This window comes from Delphinus delphis, chromosome 4, assembly GCF_949987515.2.
Source record: "Delphinus delphis chromosome 4, mDelDel1.2, whole genome shotgun sequence".
Lineage (NCBI taxonomy): Eukaryota > Metazoa > Chordata > Mammalia > Artiodactyla > Delphinidae > Delphinus > Delphinus delphis.
The window spans coordinates 98,576,488-98,596,516 of NC_082686.1; the positions used below are offsets into that span (position 1 = coordinate 98,576,488).

At 35.3% G+C, this 20,029-nt stretch overlaps 1 protein-coding gene across 1 annotated transcript in view; it reads left to right on the forward strand.

Annotated features, from left to right (window-relative positions):
* ZBBX (zinc finger B-box domain containing) overlaps positions 1-20,029 on the forward strand; it is a 103,926-nt gene that overhangs the window by 61,145 nt on the left and 22,752 nt on the right. The window contains exons 9-13 of the mRNA XM_060010004.1: positions 3,174-3,294; positions 12,287-12,396; positions 12,777-12,877; positions 14,070-14,149; positions 15,949-16,088. Of these exons, the coding sequence (XP_059865987.1) occupies positions 3,174-3,294; positions 12,287-12,396; positions 12,777-12,877; positions 14,070-14,149; positions 15,949-16,088 (552 nt within the window). The remainder of the gene's footprint in view (positions 1-3,173; positions 3,295-12,286; positions 12,397-12,776; positions 12,878-14,069; positions 14,150-15,948; positions 16,089-20,029) is intronic.

Sequence of the window (20,029 nt, forward strand, 5' to 3'; positions counted from 1 at the left end):
ATCATAAAAACCCATGGAGGACAGTGTTTTTAAGTAAAGAAATGAGGTCAACAGTGTGGTTGCCATGGAGAAATCATTAAGATGAGGACTTCTGTTGATATAATATGTGATTTTATTTTGCCTCAGAGTATTATAAATGTGATTGTTTATGTGCGTGTATATTATATGTATGTGTTTGTAAATATTTTCCTTTCCCTAAGATATTAAGTAGATAAAAAGAACATTTATAAAATTTATATACCTTATGGAGAAGAACAAAACAATAAGAACCTGTTCTCTTCCTCTTCCCTCCCCTCTAAGTGATTATCACTAGCCTGGATTTGTATTTTTTCATTCCCTTGATTTCCTTGCAGTTTAGTGCATGTGTGTATCTCTAAACAATATATTGTTAAATTTGCATGTATTTAAACATTGTGTAAATGGAAAACTAGTATATGTACTCTTTTTCAACCTGTTTAACTTATTCAACATAATTTACTGAGATTTACCCATAAAGATGTGCATAGTTGTATTTCATTCATTTTCCCTGCTTAAGAGTCTTATGCTTAAAAGTCTTCTTTATATGACTACACCACTGTTTACCTGTTTAAATATTGATGTTTGTTTAGGTTGATTCCCATTTGGGGTAAGAAAGAGGTAGAAGTACTTACTTTTCCTCTCCTTGATGTGCTGAGATTTTGCAGTGACTGCATTTTCTACTTATGTTACAGAGCAGCACTTAGATGACCTTTCATCCACAGCCGTTGCTTTCAGTGACTTCTTACAAATTTCTCCTACTTTGTCCTCTCAAGCCTAGGGTTGGTAACAGCTTTCCATTATTTTTAGTTTCTGAGTGCTTCAACATCACTTACTCCCTTAACCCTACCCAGCAAACACTGCTGTTTTGAATATTCTTGCACAGGTGTCCTAATACACATGCGTACACATTTCTAGGTGTCTCTTCCTGGGAGCAGAATAGCTGGGTCATAGGGTGTCTGTGTCTTTAACTATACTAGGTTAACCTGAATTTTTTTTACCAGAGTATTTGTGTTAGTTTATACTCCTCTCTGCAGTATATAAATGGTTTGGCTGCTTCCCATTATCACCAACACTTTAACTGTCAGTTTTTAAAAATTTTTGCGGGTCTGATAGAGATGAAATTGTATATTTCATTTGTGTACCTCATTATAGATGACATTGAGTATGTTTTCCTGTGTTTCTTGGCCATTAGCTTTGAATTTTCAAGTGTTCTAGTAATTCTGTTATTGATTTCTAACTTGATTACGTTTTAGTGAACTGTAATTTCATTTCCTTCAGTGTGAAAGGCAAATACTTCCAATGGCCTAGAAGGTTCAATGTAATCTGAAGTCCCTATCTCTGTGATCTCACTTCCTATTACTCTCTCCCTGGCTTGTTCTGTTTCAGCCACACTGGCCTCCTGGCTGTTCCTTAAATACCTTGGGCAAATTTACCTTAAGACTTTTAAAAGCATTGTCTATTAAGGAAAATACCCATCATCCCTTCAATATGAACAATGGGACATCTTACACAACTTCACACAAAAGGTAGCTAGAGAACCATTAAACAAGGGAGCAAACCAGAACCTCAGTTCCATAGCTTGTGTGGCATTGTTCAGGGAGACATGACTCATGAATCCATGTGTTCTAGATTTGTTTTTTGTTTTTTTTTTTGTGATATGCGGGCCTCTCACTGTTGTGGCCTTTCCCGTTGCGGAGCACAGGCTCCGGACGTGCAGGCTCAGCGGCCATGGCTCACAGGCCCAGCCGCTCCGCGGCATGTGGGATCTTCCCGGACCGGGGCACGAACCCTTGTCCCCTGCATTGGCAGGCGGACTCCCAACCACTGCACCAACAGGGAAGCCCTAGATTTGTTTTATGTAAGCAATTTGAAACAAAACTTATCCTGCTGAATGCATTACGTAGCTAAAGTCTCTCTTTCTAGAAAATATCATTAATCTGTTTGCCAGAAAGTCTAGTTATTAGCATATTCACAAGCAAGTTAACCCAGGCTACCTGCCATCTTTATTTCCTGGGAATGTGCCATTGGTGATGGGAGAAGAGTGAGTCCCAGGTCAGCTGCTTCATCTCCTTCCTCCTCATCACCCTTCTAGACTTGGGGGTTATCTCTCAAGCCAAGCGACTCTTCTCCATGACGTGGACAGAAAAAAAAGTGAGTCCTCATTTTTTTTCTCTTTCGGCTTCCCTGCCGGGAAATATTTTGTTTTCTTATGAAAAGGAGGACTCACAGTGGAGGGCTCTCCTTTTTTCTATGACTTGCACTTGTCCTTGACTCCTACTCTTTCAGTTCATGCGTTCTGATGGTGGTTCCCAGAACATCCTCCAGTTGCTTTCTTCAGCACTGCTCTACACTTTGGGAGGAATAGGAGTGGGTGACTTACATTCTTTTGGTTTATTCCTATTGCTGGCATTTGGCTGTTTCTAAAAGCTATTTATTAAAGGCTGCAGTATGAGCTTGGGATTATTCTCTAGTTTCAGTCTATAAAAAAATAATTGTTTCCCTCTTTACAACTTCTCTATCTTCTCCCACATTTTTCCTCCTGTTGTGGTCATTATGGAGAGAGGGCTAATATCTAGGAGGGTGGAGAGACTAGTAACTCTGTATTTATGCTGCTTTCTTTCCCAGAAATCTCCATCAGTTTTAAATATCTTTGAATGGTGGTTTTAATTTAGTAGTACTTCAGAAACATCTTAAGCATCTGGAAGTAAGTTGCCATGTAGATATAAATTCATGAGGACAGTTGTCTCCTCCAGGTGCCATTTTGAGTTATTTATTTTCTGTTTCCCATAATGTGTAAATATTATTGTCAGTGGCTCTAACACATACCTTTATGTGTGTGTGCATTTATAGAATATATAATGAATCCATTTGTATTTATCTTTATCGTGTAAAATAATTAGTTGCTTTAAAAAACCTTGTGAATCATAAGATTTTTTTCATTTCAAGAAATTATTGAAGAAAACTATCTATACAGTAATATAATAAATCACCAATATTTAACACTTTTGCATCATTTAAGCCTAGAACTATTGATTACACAGACAAATATCAAAGCACATTTGCCTCAAAAATGGTGAGTTCTATATCTTGAGAGAAGATGTGGTAATTTGTAGACTAGGTTACCTTAATTATGCATATTATGTTTATTTTTATAGAGTCATTGGAAGAATGTGAAGTACAAACTAATCTGAGAATTTGGACAGAACCACTTATGATTGAATTTAAAGAAGATAGTCTATCCTACATGGAAAAATTATGGCTTAAAAAACACAGAAGGTATTTTCTGATTTTTTGCATTATTAATAAGAAATGTAAAAGCTATTTACGATCCGTGTGTGACATGCTTTTTTGTAGCAATGTTATTTATGCACTTCACATTTGCATAAATAATTTTAAAGCAATATTAAATCCCTGTGAAGCTTCTACCGTTCTGATAAGAATTTTAATTCTATTTATGTATGTAATGTGTGATTGATTTAGGGTTTGCCTTGAGAAGTGGAAATGTGTATGTGGGAAACAAGGCACAAATATGGTATAGAGTTTAAAAATAATAGCAAAAATAATGTGATAAAGCTTACTTTGAAGAGGTAATTTTTGAGCTGTACTCTTCAGAAACTTTAAAGTTACTTTTAAAGTTACTTTTAAGTTAAGCAGACCTTTGATTTTATAGTTTTATTAATAGTATTCAAATATATTTTATTCAAAGGCTATATCATTAGATGTAGCATTTCATAAGTGGTTTAAAAGTTAAATATCAAACCAAATTGATGACTGAGTACATGTTGGAGTCATGCATAATTTTACCATGATATAAGAACCACATTGGGAGGTACCTTCAAAGGCCATGGTCTCAGTTTCCCCTATAGCAGTGCTACTCACACTTCATTGTGCCTATGAATCAGCTAGAGACTATGGCAAAATACAGATTCTTCTTCAGTAGGTATGGGTGGAGCCTGAGATTTTGCATTTCTGAATTTCTGATAGCTCCCATGTGATACTGCCGTGGGTAATGCTAGTCTCTGAACCACATTTTGAGGAGCAGGGTGTTAGAAAACCTGTCTAGAATGTACCTGAGGAGTGGTTTTCGAGCCCTTGCTTCATTCACTTCCAGTCATACAAAACCATCTCCCGAGATGACCCACTCCATCCTTGGAACATTCTGTCTCCTATGATATCTCCTAGTGAGCTGCAATTTTTTCTGACTAGTTGCTAACTTGGTCCTAATTCTACCAATTAAACCAATACTGAGCCAACTGAATCTCTCCTCTTCATGGTATCCCTTCATATTTTTAAAAATCAGCCCTCATGACTTCCTTGAAGCTTCTGTTTGACAGGTTACCATCTGCCCCCACACCCCTTCAGCTGTTTTTCATGGGCAGATTTCTTTTCTTTTAATTTTTTTTTAATTTTGAAATAAGACGTGCAATCAAGAGTTGCAAAACAACATGAAGAATTTCCACTTGCCATTCATTCAGCTTTTCTAATGGTAACATCTTATATAATCATAGTGCACGTATCAACACCAAGAAATTAACATTAGTACAATATAAATCACTAAACTACACACTTTATTTGGATTTCACCAGTTTTTGTCACTAACATCCTTATTCTGTTTCAGGATTCAATTCAGGATCTCACATTGCAGTTTTGTCCTATCTCCTTATCCATTGCAATTCCTCAGTCTTCCCTTGTCTTCATGACCTGGACATGAGTACTTGCTGGGTATTTCATAGAATATACTCAGTGTGGGTCTATCTGGTGTTTTTTCGTAATTAGATTGAGGTTGTGCATTTTGAGGAAGAATGCCACAGAGAGGGTGCACCCTTCTCAGTGCATGATATCACCCGATCATACTATCAGTATATCTCATCACCTGGATGTTAACCTTGAGCACATGGTTAATGTGGTACTCACCAAGGTTCCCTGCTGCAAAACCACTCTTTTCCTTTCATAATTAACATTGTGGTCTGTTCAAGCTGTCAGAATACCATAGACTGGGTGGCTTATAAACAACACACATTTATTTTTCACAGTTCTTAAGGGTGGGAAGTTAAGATCAAGGTGCCAGCAGACTTGGTGACTGGAGAGACCCAGCTTCCTGGTTCATAGAGGGCTGTCTTCTCACTGTGTCCTCACAGGGCAGAAGGGGTGAGAGGTCTCTCTTGGGGAGAGACTAATCCCATTCATGGGGGTGCTACCCTCTTGACCTAATCACCTCCCAAAGGCTCACCACCTAATACCATCACCTTGGAGGTTAGAATTTCAACATAGGAATTTTGTGGGGACACAAACATTCAGAAGAGAGCTTTCTGCTCCTTGCCCTCCACCAGTTTATGTCTTGCTCGCGTGCAAAATATGTTCATTCTATCCCAATAGCTCCAAAAGTCTTAACTCCTTTCATCATCAACTCAAAATTCTGAAGTCTTAATTCTAAAGTCTTATCTAAGTATCATCTAAATCAGATATGGGTGAGATTCAATGTCTGATTCATTCTGAGACAAATTGCTCTCTAACTGTGAACGTATGAAATCAAACACGTTCTGTGCTTCCAAAATACAAAAGTGGGACAGGCATAGCATAGATATTCCCATTCTAAAAGGGAAAAATTGGAAATAAAAAAGAAGTAACAGGTCCTGAGCAAGTCTGAAACCTAACGGGGCAAATGCTATTAGACCTTAAATCTTGAGAGTATCCTCTGCTGTCCAGGCCCACTGGGATAGAAGCCCCACTTCTGGACACACTGAGGCAGCAGTTCTGCCCCGAGCTTTGCCTGGCAGGGGCTGGGCCCCCAAGGCTCTGGTTGGCTCTGCCCTGTGGCTTTGAGTGGCCCCATTCCTAAGATGGCTCTTAGCTCGGTGACATGCCTGTGACTCCCCTGGGTTTGAATTGTGTGGCTGGTCTAGTCTGGGGTCACAAGGGCAGCCTTGCCCCCAGGGATTTACTGGGCTGTTGCTCTAATGGGGCTCTCTGTGATGGGAGAGATAGCCCTGATGATTTCTGAATTGCCTTTGGGATCATTCTTCCATTGTCTTGGATAATAGGTCATATCTTCTGTTTAGATGGCTAACTGATCTCCCTGTGAGATGATCCTTTAGGCCATATACTTCCTATTCTCTCCTGTATAGGTTGTGTCATACTTTTCAATATAAATATAAATAGGCTGAGAATGTTCCAAATCTTTAAGTTTTGCTTCTCTTTTGATTAATTCTGTCTTTAATTCATTCCTCTCTTCCTTGCATTTTGTTATGAGCAGTCATGAGAAACCAGGCCTCTGCTTCAACACTTTGCTTAGAAATTGCCTCGGCCATATGTCTAATTTCATTACTCACAAGTTCTACCTTCCATAAAACACTAGGACATGAATGCAATTCAGCTAAGCTCTTTGCCACTTTATTAGCAAGGATTGCCTTTCCTCCATTGTATGATAAATTGTTCCTTACTTCCATCTGATACCTCATCAAAATGGCATTTACCATCCATATTACTACTGACATTCTATTCAGGATTACTTCGGTATTCTTTAAGACTATTGAAGCTTTTTCTACAGCTCTCTCTTTTTTTTGAGCCCTTACCAGAATTGTCTTTAAAGGTCTATTAATAGCAATGTAGCCTTTTCCTAGCGTGAACTTCAGACCTCTTCCAGCCTTTACTAATTAGCCAGCTCCAAAGCTGCTTTCACATTTTAAGGAATTTTATAGCAGCACCCCACTTCTGGTACCCATTTCTGTCTTTGTCCATTTGGGATGTTATAACAGAATACCATAGACTGGGTGGCTTATAAAAAACAAACATTTATTTCTCAGTGTTCCTGCGGTTAGGAAGTCCCAGATCAAGATACCAGCAGATTCAGAGTCTGGTGATGGCCTGCTTCCTGGTTCATAGGAGAAATCTTTTCATGGTGTCTTCGCAGGGCTCTCATGAGCCTCTTCTATAAAGGTGCTAATCCCATGTGGGGACTCTGCCTTCATGACTTAATCACCTCCCAAAGGCCTCATCTCTTAATGCCATCACACTGAGTGTTAGAATTTCAACATATGAATTGGGTGGGGGGGGGACTTAATCACATCACAGTAATAAATATTTTAGGGGAGATACTTTGAGATGATGCAAAATTCTGTTTTTCTTTAAACTTTCATCTACTAATTTTAGCATTTGTCAGTGGATTTTGCCTGTAGCAGTTATTACTCTGCTGCTCTAGTGGGGATTTTCTATTTCCTCTATTCCTTCTACATTTATTAATTGGAATTCTTCAAGGAAGAATATCTCTTTTCCCACTTTGGTTTATTTATTCAATTGTTTATTTATGTGGACTCATGGATATTTATTTTATTTTGGATTAATAGCCAATACGATTGTCATTTATTTTTTGACTCAAGTTCCTGCTTTGATCATTGAGAACTCCTTCAGGTTGACTTCTTGCTTCTTTCAATACGTTCTTGCCATTTTTTGTTTGTTGGTTGGTTTGCATTGAACATCTCTTTATTTTTCTAGCACCTGAGATGCATTTTCCTGTCCTAACCCGGGAATCATCTTTCCAAGGAAACCTGATTCCTTTTACTGGAGACTGTTATTCAGAAACCAAGATCTCAACTTAGGTGTGCACCTTGCTACTCAGGAGTCACAGACCCTAGGTTTTCTCAGAGAACATCTAGGAGATACATGTATATATACTAACCCAGGATACACACACAACTAAATTTACTTCTGTACCTGTCTACCTGGATATCTATTAAAGTAAACATGAGTTCATATTCATACATCCAAGCCAACATCAACTGGTTCATTTACATTCTCCCTTTGCTTATTTGTGGTTTCTTTCACCTGCAGTGAGAATCCTGGCTCTCAGTATCTATAATATATTTATTAATTTATCACCCTTAATATATGTGTGAAGTAGTTTCAGAATCTCTAACGAATTTCACTGTGAGAAACATTTACCAATTAGAGTACACTGTGTATAGTGCTTTCTACAGTATCCAGTCAAAATCTTGTTTTCCAAAGTTGCTTAGGCCATGGCACTCATTACTTTCCCATCTCCTTTAGAGTGGTTCTACCATTCTTTGGGGTATGCCCATATCCTGAGTACTTTTTAAAATTTGAATAAACTTGTGTACAGTTCTGTGGGCTTTTGCCAATGCCTAGAGCCATGTGTTCACCACAGTACTGAAGAATACAGTTCCATCACCCCATAATCCCTCATGCTTCCTCTTTCTTTAGTCAACCCTTCTTCCTCAACCCATGACAACTGTTGGTCTGTTTCCATCCTTATACATTTGCCTTTTTCTGAATGTCATGTAAATTAAATCATAAAATATGTAGCTTTTTGCATCCTTCATTTAGCAAAATGCATTTAAGATTCAACCATGTTCTTGAGTGAATCAAAGTCTGTTCCTTTTTAGGGTAGAGTAGTATTTCATAATCATGGTATATATTTTATCCATTCATCTGTTAAACAACATCCTGCTGGTTTCTAGTTTTGGGCAATTATGACTAAATCTATTATAAACATTTGCATATAGGTTTTTGTTTGAATATAAGTTTTTAATTCCCTGGGTAAATACCTGGACCGGGATGGCTGAGTTATATGGTAAATATATGTTTATCTTGATGAGAAACTGCCAAACTGTTTCCAAAGTGACTGAATAGTTTTGCATTTTTTTCTGTAATGCGTGAGAGTTCCAGTTGCTCCACATCCTTGCCAGTGCCTGGTATTCTCAGGTTATTTTTTCTTTTGATGGTTGTTTTAACAGGTGTGTAGTTATATCCCATTGTGGTTTACGTGGCAGGGTTTTAAGTTCATACATAGACTATTCTGGTTATTCCTATGTAACTATTGTCCAAGTTGTCTGTATCTCTTTTAAAGTATTATGTCCATAACAGTCTTTCAGGTGTGAAACTTAGTAGTGTATATCTGTCAATTGCCTCTTTCTAGCTTAGGAATTAGTACATAAAAGTAATCCCAAGGTCACTTATCTTTTTTAGTGGCTGCCTTTCAAGGCCCTTCACACTGAGTTTCCTATACAGTAAAAGAAGAACACTTTTGTTAAATGACTGACTTCATTTCTGCCTATAATTGTCATATTTTATAAAAGGCTTAACAGACTTATAAATATATATTCTATTGCATTTTGTTTTTATATCACTTTTCTGATTTGGATAGTAATGATTTTTGTATTTTACCTGCCAATACGTAAGTGTTGATACACCTTAATAGCAATCTTAATATCTCCAGTGGTTCTTTTTGTTGTAGTTGAGATAACATTGTTTATAACATTATATATATGTTTCATGTGTGCAGATTATATTTCACACTGCAACCTGCTCACGTATACACTGCAACCTGCTCACGACCAAAAGTTTAGTTTCCATTCGTTACTGTGCAGTTGACCACCTTTACTCATTTCACCCTCTTCTACTCCCCTTCCCCTCTGGTAACCACTAATCTGTTCTCTGTATTAATGTGTTTGTTTTTGTTTTGTTTATTTTTGATTTTTTTATATTTCACTTATGAGTGAAATCATTTTTCTTTCTCTGACATTTTTCACTTATACTATCAAGGTCTATCTATGTTGTCACAAATGTCAAGATTTTATGTTTGCTTATAGCTAAGTAGTATTCCCTAGTGTGTGTGTGTGTGTGTGTGTGTGTGTGTGTATAACCACATTTTTATCCATTCATCTGTTGCTGGGCACTTAGGTTTTTTCCATATCTTGGCTACTGTAAATAAAGCTGCAAAGGGGTACATATATCTTTTCAAATTATTATTTTCATTTTCTTCAGATAAATACCCAGAAATGGAATAGCTAGATCATATGGTAGTTCTATTCTTAATTTTTTGAGGAATCTCCATACTGTTTTCCATAGTGGCTACACCAAATTACATTTCCACTAACAGTGTATAAAGTTCCCTTTTCTCCATATCTTCTCCAACATTTGCTATTCCTTTGTGACGATGGCCATTCTAGCAGGTGTGAGGTGATATCTCATTGTGGTTTTCATTTGCATTTCCCTAATAATTAGTGATGTTGAACACCTTTTCATGTGCCTATTGGCCATCTGTATGTCTTCTTTGGAAAAATGTCTATTCAGATCCTCTGCCGATTTTTAATTGGGTTCTTTGGGATTTTTGTTGTTGATTTATATATCTTAGATATTACTTAGATATTAGTTCCTTATTAAATACATGATTTGCAAATATATTCTCATTTGGTAGGCTGTCTTTTCATTTTGTTGATGGTCTCCTTTGCTGTGCAGATGCTTTTTAGTTTGATGTAGTCCCACTGGTTTATTTTCTCTTTTGTTTCTAGTGGTTCTTCTAAATGCTAGGAAAGTTTCATGAAAGAGATCATACAATTTGGATTTAGAGTATTTTAAGGGTGGATATTAAAAATTAGCTGGTATTTCTACTCCAGTTCCCCTACTCTTTTTATTATATGTACTTCTCAGTTCTAGCTGATCATCAGAAGCATGGGGGGAGGTTTTTAGAATGCTGATTTCTCCTCCTGGCCCCAGACAGACCTAAAAATCAGTGTTTTTAAGGATGGGTATGAGACTTTGCATTCAAAAAGATCTTCTCTGGTGATTCTGATGCAAACAGCCTAACACTGATTCACAGTGTTAGAACCATTCATCACAAGAATGATTTGGTCAATTTGGTTACTCCAAATGAATTGGTCAATGCTCAATACATATTTGTTTAAATTTTAAAAGAGGAAAATCTGGTGAGGTAATCCTATTCTAAAGCATATGTCATCTTTTATTTATGTGGCATGATCTTTTGACAAAGCAATTGTGTTAGGGTCCCAGTCCAGAATGTAGAGTTAGTTTATTGACTAACTAGTTGTTTGTTCATGGGCAAATCACTTTAATTCTCTTGGTCCAAATTTTATCACCTGAAAAACATTGAGTTTGGAATAAATAATCTAAGGGACCCCTTCAGCTCCAGTGCTTTATTAACTGGACTCTCTAAGTCTTTGGTTCAGGGCTTTCCTCCTAAAATTAGGTAAGTTTTCACTTAATGAAGGAGTATCTGGATATTAGTACATTTATGTGTATCAGTGACTGAATTTTTAGTACAGTATATCTATGTCAAACTGGAAAGAGGCTGGTGACCAGATGCCAGTTTGTCTTTGAACTTTACTCTTTAATATTTTCCATCATTTAATTAAATTTTGGATGTAAGATGACATGCTCTTCAAAGCTGGATAATATATAAATATTTTGGAGTGTTCTGATATATACATTACATATACTGGGGAAATGCACATAGTCACAGTTTGCCAGGAGATCATTAAATTTTTAGTACCTTTGCAAATTGTGAGAGAGGCAATATAGAGTAATGATTAAGAACATGGGCTTAGGGAGGCAGACTGCTTGAGTTCAAATTGTCTTTGCTGCATTTACTACCTGAATGACAGAACAAGTTGGTTTACTTCTTTGTGCTTTAATTTTCTCATCAAACTTAGATAATATTAGCACCTATTTAATATTCCTGTTAAGATTCAGTACCCCAAATTGTTTAGAACATAGCCTGGTACATTTTTTGTATTATTGTCACCAGCTAATATTATTAAGAAGGCCCTGACTTTTATATGGGGACTCAATGAGCATGCATAATCTAGAAGGGCTGTGCGGTTTAAGGGCAGTTAAAAAGTGACTCCCTTCCCCATTGTTTGGGACTATCCTTTGGAACCAAATGCACAAGGCCTCTAAGAATTCCTGTGCTTCATTGCCTTGTATGTGAGACAGGCCACATCAGACCTCATTGTTAATTAAATAATAGATGCTACAGCCGGAACACCTCACATGCTTATCGTGGAAGCCTATTTTATTACGCGACTGGCTTGGTGGAAGTTCAGAAAAATGTCTTCAGTTCTCTTAGAACTTATCAACATAATGCCAAGTCTGTGAGATACAACACACATTTGTAAATTAGCTTTTTAAACAGTGTGATATGTTTCATGGATTCCATGTGTTTTTTTGCAAAAATACCGAATTCTATCATAACTTTGATTTTCATCCTAAAGGAAAAACAATAAGATATGAAATTAAAAACGTTGTGTGATGTTAATTTGATTTATAAAATTATTTTAGTAGATTAAGATTATGTTATACAGTTGTACTTTTCTTCTGTGAATTAGAGGTATGGCTATGGTTTTCATTATTAATTTTGTAGACTCACTTGTTTGTGAAATAAATCAAGATCTTGTCTGGAGAAATTTCAGATAATGTACTTTAAGCTTTTCATTGCTTCTTTCTTGTTTTGTAGAACTCCACAGGAGCAACTTCAAAACATGCTAGTGGACACCTTTACACCTCAGTGTAAAACCGGTAGTGAGGCACAGTGTTCTCAGAATGAAAATGATGAAGGTAGTGATGGTTAGTTCAGCCTTCATTAGATATTTTCAAATTTACTATTTCAAATTATATACACTGAGCATTAATCAGCATCTGCTTTTCATTTTCTTTACTGTATCATTCTCAACTGCACTGTGTACACTTTATCTCCAGATCAAAATCATGCACACTCTCCTTGCCATTCTCTAGATTTACTTTGCCTTAGTTTAAATAGTTTCATTTAAAAATCGAATGTTAAGTAAATGTGTATTTTACTTGAACTGGGAAAATTGACAGTATTTATTCCTTTGTATGGATGCACAGGAGAACATTCTTCTTCTATTGTTGCCTATGTTATTTGAAGATGAATTATCAGGTAAGGTATATGCTTTGATGATATTATTTTTAATCTTATTTTCTAGTTGAAGATATCAAAATACAACCCCCAGCTCTTTTTCTGCCAGTAGAAGAATTAAACATAGAGAGACCTGAACCGTCTCTAAAAATAGTCGAACTGGATGATGTAAGTTCATAATGACCACTCATATTACTTAACAAACAGGAAATTCATAACATACAGTTACAACTACATGTTATTTTCAACAAGATTTCTTGTTGAAATAAATTTACAAGTATATAACAAGTACTATAAATTTACAAGTATTTGAATTTAAATATGCTGACAGGAATACAACAGACTATTATTTTAATGTAGACAGTAAATTTGTGAGCTAAATTGGTATTGTGTCATAGTATGGGAGATAAGAAGACGTTTCACTCTTTTAACTTGTAGAAATGTAGTTTAGTGTTTGTTTTATTTAGTTCTCTGTGTTATCAGGCTTTTTAACAAAGACTATTCTCATTATATGATATTTATTTAATAAAATTTGTATAAATTTAGTTTGTTGAATGTCATTTAATATTTTCTATTTAAAGGAAAAATAGTATTAAGATTTAAGGGATTTAGTATAATAATAAATTGAATACAAACCTCTAGAAGACACCAGGTAGAATAAGCTGCAGCTAGAGCCAGTCAGAGCTAGAGCTCCAGGCTGAAGGGTTAAGTTGTGATAAACTCAGTGCATTTCTGACTTTCTAGTCCTCTAGTAGCTGAGTATACCCCCTGTCCTCAGTGTTGCTCTTACTATGGTTGTCACAGAGAAGGACTACAATGAGGAAGTACCTTTTTAAGTACTACTTTCTTCTTGAGGTTAATAGCTTCTGCTGTGTGTGTGTGTGTGTGTGTGTGTGTGTGTGTGTGTGTGTGTGTGTGTGTATGCCTGGCAACATTTTTATTTCTGCTCTGGATAAATTGAAGATTCTGAAAAAATAAATACATACATGCATGTGTATTCGTGTGTGCTCTTCATTAAATTGTTGATGCATATGGTATGACATGCTGGCCAGAGAATGAAAAACATCTTAATCACTGATCTACTTGGCACTTAGTAGTTACAAAATAAAACCTAAGTTGTTATATTTGGTTCTGGGTGTGATAGTAGTGATAAATGTACTGACACAGCAAAAGCCCTCAGCAAATACCTGTTGAATTTGTTTAGTTCTCCTAGAACTAATGCTCTATGGCATATAGTCAGAGAGCTCATGACATTTCTTTGTGAGAAAAAAAATTCTCTAAATATTATGCACAAATTAGCTGGTTAATGTATTATGAATTTGTTGAACATACTAATATTATACAACATGCGTTTAATAAGACTGATGAAGCAGAATTTGAAGAACCGGGAAATGTCGTGCCTTATAAAGTTGAGTTAGCAGATGCAGACAGTCAACAAAGGTAAGATCTTTCTAATTCACTTTTGATACTTATTAAAAACTCACCAAAAATTAACTATCTCTTGAGAAATTCACAACATAAAAAAAATGTGACTTTAATGTTAGAATATATTTTATTTAAGCCATGTTTAAATTTGGGTACAATATTGCTAATATTTATCAGCATTCAGTAATTAGAAAATTATCTATAATGATATGTTTATACTCTTACCTAATATCTGGATTATTTAATAGATGCTTCTGTATTTAGGAATTGTTATTATTTGAAATGGCCTCCCAAGTCATATATTTCATATGAACTTCCTTACTTTCTCCAAAGATACTCTTTGGATTTTTCTTCAGTTTGTTATGAACCCTAAATAAAAACAGGTACGTTAATAAGTTGAGAGACAAGAAAATCCCCCAAACTATAGATTACTTCCTAGGTAGATTTTACTGTGTGATAAATTAAATAATGAATTATAATGATTCAGCTTGTAAATTTTTTTTAGAATTTTGTCATTTCCAAATGAAAAATAATATCTAGCTGTATCTGTTAGTAATGCTAAAAATTATTCTAAGTCCTCTTTGCTGTTGAAACTTTAGCTAGGATTTCACATGTTTTGACTACAAAGCATTAAGTTGGGTAAACAGCAGAATGAAGTTCCTATTAAGTAGCCCCTACACCGATTCTTTGTTTATATGTTCAGATCACCTTAGGCCCCTGTCAGCACTTTGGAGCAGCAGTGGGCCTAAGTGATGCCCTCAGACCCGAAAAGCCCCACGTTTGGACACATAGACCCAGATATTTAGCAGCAAATGTGCTTTTGGCAGGAGACAGCCTTATGGTCAGTATATAAGAGGTTCATATGCACTACTGTATCCCTAAGGAAATGGATTTCTACTCTCAAACTTGATTCTTTTGTATATCTTATCACAAGTCTTTGCTTTGACCTCCATGTTAGACAAGGCAGAGAAAGTTACTGATTACAGTTTGGCAATAGTTTTGCATCTGGGTTTGGAGGTGCCCATAGAGCGTCTTTTCTAAGAGTCATAAAGCATCATAAGTGACACAAGAGGACCTTTTTGGTTAAGCATAATCCATGAGTTTTTATGATGGTACTATGTAGAGCTTACATAAGGCTATGTAAGGTTTTTGAACCTACACCACATAAGGCTTTTGAACTCATATAGTTCATGATGAACAAATAAAAAGTTTATTTAAGCAATAAAACCTTGATTTCATGAGCTTGATGAGATTGAAAGATAACTCTCCATTTTTAGAAGAAAGACCATAAGAAACCAAACTTATTTCAATTTTTTTTTTTTTTTTTTTTTTTTTTTTTTTTTTTTTGTGGTACGCGGGCCTCTCACAGTTGTGGCCTCTCCCGTTGCGGAGCACAGGCTCCGGACGCGCAGGCTCAGTGGCCATGGCTCACGGACCCAGCCACTCCGCGGCATGTGGGATCCTCCCGGACCAGGGCACGAACCCGTGTCCCCTGTATCGGCAGGCAGACTCTCAACCACTGCACCACCAGGGAAGCCCCTATTTCAGAATATTTTTAACAAGAAACTGTCAATTAAAAATTTGTAGTTAAATCAGGTTTGTCCCAGTTGCCTATTTCCTTTAAATTCATAATACTGTTTAGTTACTTGTAGTTCAGAATTGTCCACAGTATGTTGAAGCAAATATTAAATTAATGTGAATAACCCTATTCCCTTAAGGTTTTACTGTATTTATTTTAATAAGCTGGGTCTTTTAACTTTTTTATATATAATTTCTTTCAACTCTATTCTTTTGCTTGTCCCTAAACATGAAAGTTGCACATTTCATGATTATCAGAATACTTTTCTATATGAAAATGACATCCGTCAACATCATATTTTCACCAAGGGAAAAACACACCTCTTACATCTTCATCTGAGCAACAACACTTCTTATTGTAAAGATAACTCAAAAGGTAACTTTTTTTGTTGTTGCTTAATATTATTAATGGTGAATGTTAGTAACTTAATAAAACCAATAGGTATTGCAGTATGTAAAAGCTTTGCCTATTTTGCTGTTCATTTTAAAACCAGAAGATTTAGTCCTCAGGAGAAAATTGGTTGAAAATACATAATTTTCTATCAAATACTCTTTTTGGTCAATGGACAATGGTATTTGTTTTCAGAGGAAAAAGCAGCCGGTATAGGACTACTCTAAAAGTTACTATGGACTGAGCTAGCATTTAAAGGATTACGTAGATGGGCTTTTAGTGACAAAAGTCTGATTGACACTCTTTTGTCCTCCCTCCCTTGCACTAAATCTTTTCCTAAAATATTTAAGTATGTGTAAAGTTTCACATTAGTGATAAAACCAAAACAAATCATCTGTTTATATATCTACATTGTTATTACTAGTAGTACCCTTGGGATCTATAGATTAGAATACTGTGTGCTAATGTCTGGTTTTAATTTCTAGATGCTGAGATCATCATTTAAAGACAGTCATAGCAAAGTATCCTGGCCTGCGAGTCAGGTTTTGTTTTCATTTCTGCCTTAAATTGCTGTGTGACCTTGAACATGTCACTTCCTTTCTTAGATCTGACTTTCCGAAACTAAAATATGGGAACTAGATTATTTCTAATCTGCTTTTATCTACTTAGGATTTTATATTATCTACTTAGGATTTTCAGAAAAACCAATAAATATATCTTATGTGAAGAATTTTAGAGATGCCAGAGATCATTATTTAAAGTGACTAGTTGTAAAACTGATGATTACCTTTTCATTGGGAAACAGATGGTAGAGAGCAATGATTTGTAGTCATCATGCTGGTTTTAACATTTTCAGCTACAAAGCCTCGAAATCATATGACAATGAACTATACCCACATGGGAATTTAGGACTTTACAGGGCTCCAGGTCTAAGCCAGAAGGTATTTTTAACCTACCTGGAGCATGGAGTTCCAATTGCCTTTGGGAAAATGCTGAATACAAATGCCCATTAAGTGTTACTTTAAAGATACTTAATTTATTTGAATAGACTTTATTTTTTAGAGCAGTTTTAGGTTCATAGGAAAATTGAGCATAAAGTACAGAGTTCGCATATACCCTCAGACTCCACAAACTCATATCTTCTTCCACTATCAGCATCCCAAACCAGAGTAGTACAAATTACTTAACAATACTTTGTTAAAATCAATGAACATAGACACATCATTTTTACCCAGAATCCACAGTTTACATTAGGATTCACTCTTGGTGTTGTACGTTCTCTGGGTTTGGACAAATGTATAATGACTTGTATCCAACATTATAGAATAATACAAAGTAGGTTCAGTGCACGAAAAATCCTCTGTGCTCTGCCTTTTCACACAAACTTCCCTGCTAACCCTTGGCAATCACCGATCTTTTTACTGTCTCCAGTTTTGCCTTTTCCAGAATATCATATAGCTGAAATCATACAATAGTCTTTTCAGATTGGCTTCTTTTACTTAATAATATGTATTTAAAGGTGCCCCTATGTGTTTTCATGGCTTGGATAGCTCACTTCTTTTTAGTGCTGAATAATATTCCATTGTCTGAATGTACCACAATTTATTTATACATTCACTTATTAAAGAACATTGTGGTTGCTTTCAAGTTTTGGCAATTATGAATAAAGCTGTTATAAAAATCCATGTTTGAGTTTTTGTTTGGACATAAGTTTTTAACTCATTTCGGTAAATACCAAGGAGCACAATTGTTGGTAAGAGTATGTTTAATTTTGTAAGAAACCACCAAACTGTCTTTCAAATTGACTTTACCACTTTTCATTCCCACCAACAGCAAATGAGTCTTCCTGTTTTTCAAACCCTTGCCAATATTTGGCATTGTCAGTGTTTTGGATTTTTGCCATCCTAATAATTGTTGTATAGTGGTATCTCATTTTAATTTGAAATTCTCTAATGATATATGATGTTGAGCATCTTTTCATATGCTTATTTGCCATATATATCTTCTTTGATGAGGTGTCTGTTAAGGCCTTTTGCCCATTTTTTAATTGGGTTGTCTGTTTTCTTACTGTTGAAAATTTTAGAGTTCTTTTGTATATTTTGGATACTAGTATTTTTATGTATGTGTTTTGCAAATATTTTCTCCAAATATTTGGCTTGTCTTCTCATTCTCTTAGCAGTGTCTTTCACAGAACAGAGGTCTTTAATTTTAATGAAGTCCAGCTTATCAATTATTTCTTCCATGGATCCTGCCTTTTGTGTTGTATTTTAAAATGTCATTACCATAACCAAGATTGTCTGGATTTTCTCCTATCTTCTAGGAGTTTTATAGTTTTGCATTTTACATTTAGGTTTATCATTCATTTTGAGTTAATTTTTGTGAAGAGTGTAAGGTCTGTGTCCAGATTTATTTGGGGACGTGTGGATGTCCACTTGTTCCAACACCATTTGTTGAAAAGACTGTCTTTTCTCCACTGTATTGCTTTTACTCTTTTGTCAAGGATCAGTTGCCTATATTTAAGTGAATCTGTTTATGGATTCTCCATTCTGTTCCATTGATCTATTTTTATATTTTTGCTAATACCACTTTGTCTGGATTACTATAGCTGTGTGATAATTTTCAAAGTTGGATAGTGTCAATCATTCAATATTGTGTTGCCTATTCTGGGTCTTTGCCTCTCCATATAAATTTTAAAATCACTTTGTCAATATATACAAAATAACTTGCTGGGATTTTGATAGAGATTGCATTGAATCTTTAGATGAAATTGGGAAGAACTGACATCTTGACAAATTGAGTCGTCTTATCCATGAATATGAACTAGCCCTTCACTTATTTAGTTTTTTGATTTCTTTCATCAGAGGTTTCTAGTTTTCCTCATGTAGATCTTACATTTTTTTAAGATTTATACCTAAGTATTTCAATTTTTTGTGTGCTAATGTAAATGGTATTGTGTTATTAATTTTAAATTCCACTTGTTCATGTTGGTGTGTAGGAAAGCAATTGACTTTTGTATGTTGACCTTATATCCTGCAACCATTCAATAATCACTTAATAATTCCAGAAGTTTTTGGTCAACTCTTTTGGATCTATACATAGACAATCATCTAATCTGTGAACAAAATCAGATTTATTTCTTCCTTCCCAATCTGTACACCTTTTACTTCCTTTTCTTGTCTTACTGAATTAGCTAGGGCTTCCAGTACAATGTTGAAAAGAAGTGGTAAGAGTGGACATCGTTATCTCGTTCCTGATATTAGAGATAAAGCTTTTAGTTTCTTATCATTAATTATGATATTAACTGTAGTTTTTTTTAGGTAGTCTTTATTAAGTTGAGGAAATTCCCCTTTATTTATAGTATGCTGAGAGTTTTTATCATGAATCAGTGTTGGATTTTGTTGAATGCTTTTTCTGCATCTATTGATATGATCCTGTGATTTTTCTTCTTTATCCTATTGATGTGACAGGTTAGAATAATTGATTTTTGAACGTTGAACCAAGATATCTATTTTTTATGACTTAAAAGGGCTTCTAATGAGACTAAATTAAATCATACCTGTACTTTCTGTATTGCATTTTAAACATTATTAAGAGGCTGTGTTCTCACCTTTTTAGCAGCAATAAATCCTAATAATGGAATTTTACAATCTTGCAAAAATATTGTAGAGGTTCGTTGTAGACATTTATACGTAGGAAATGGCAGCTCTATCCACAAAAATATTAGATTCAGATAATTTCTTTTCAAGTTTAGTAGGAAAGTACAGCATTACCATGAAAGTTTCATTAAATTGAGTAGCTTTTATAAAGTTTTTCTATAAAATATTTCTCTGACATACAACTTATTGCATTTCTCACAGTACTTGTGCAATTTAAGAGGTGATATTGGAAGTGGAAGTTCTAAGTACTGTGTGTAATTGCTGAATTGT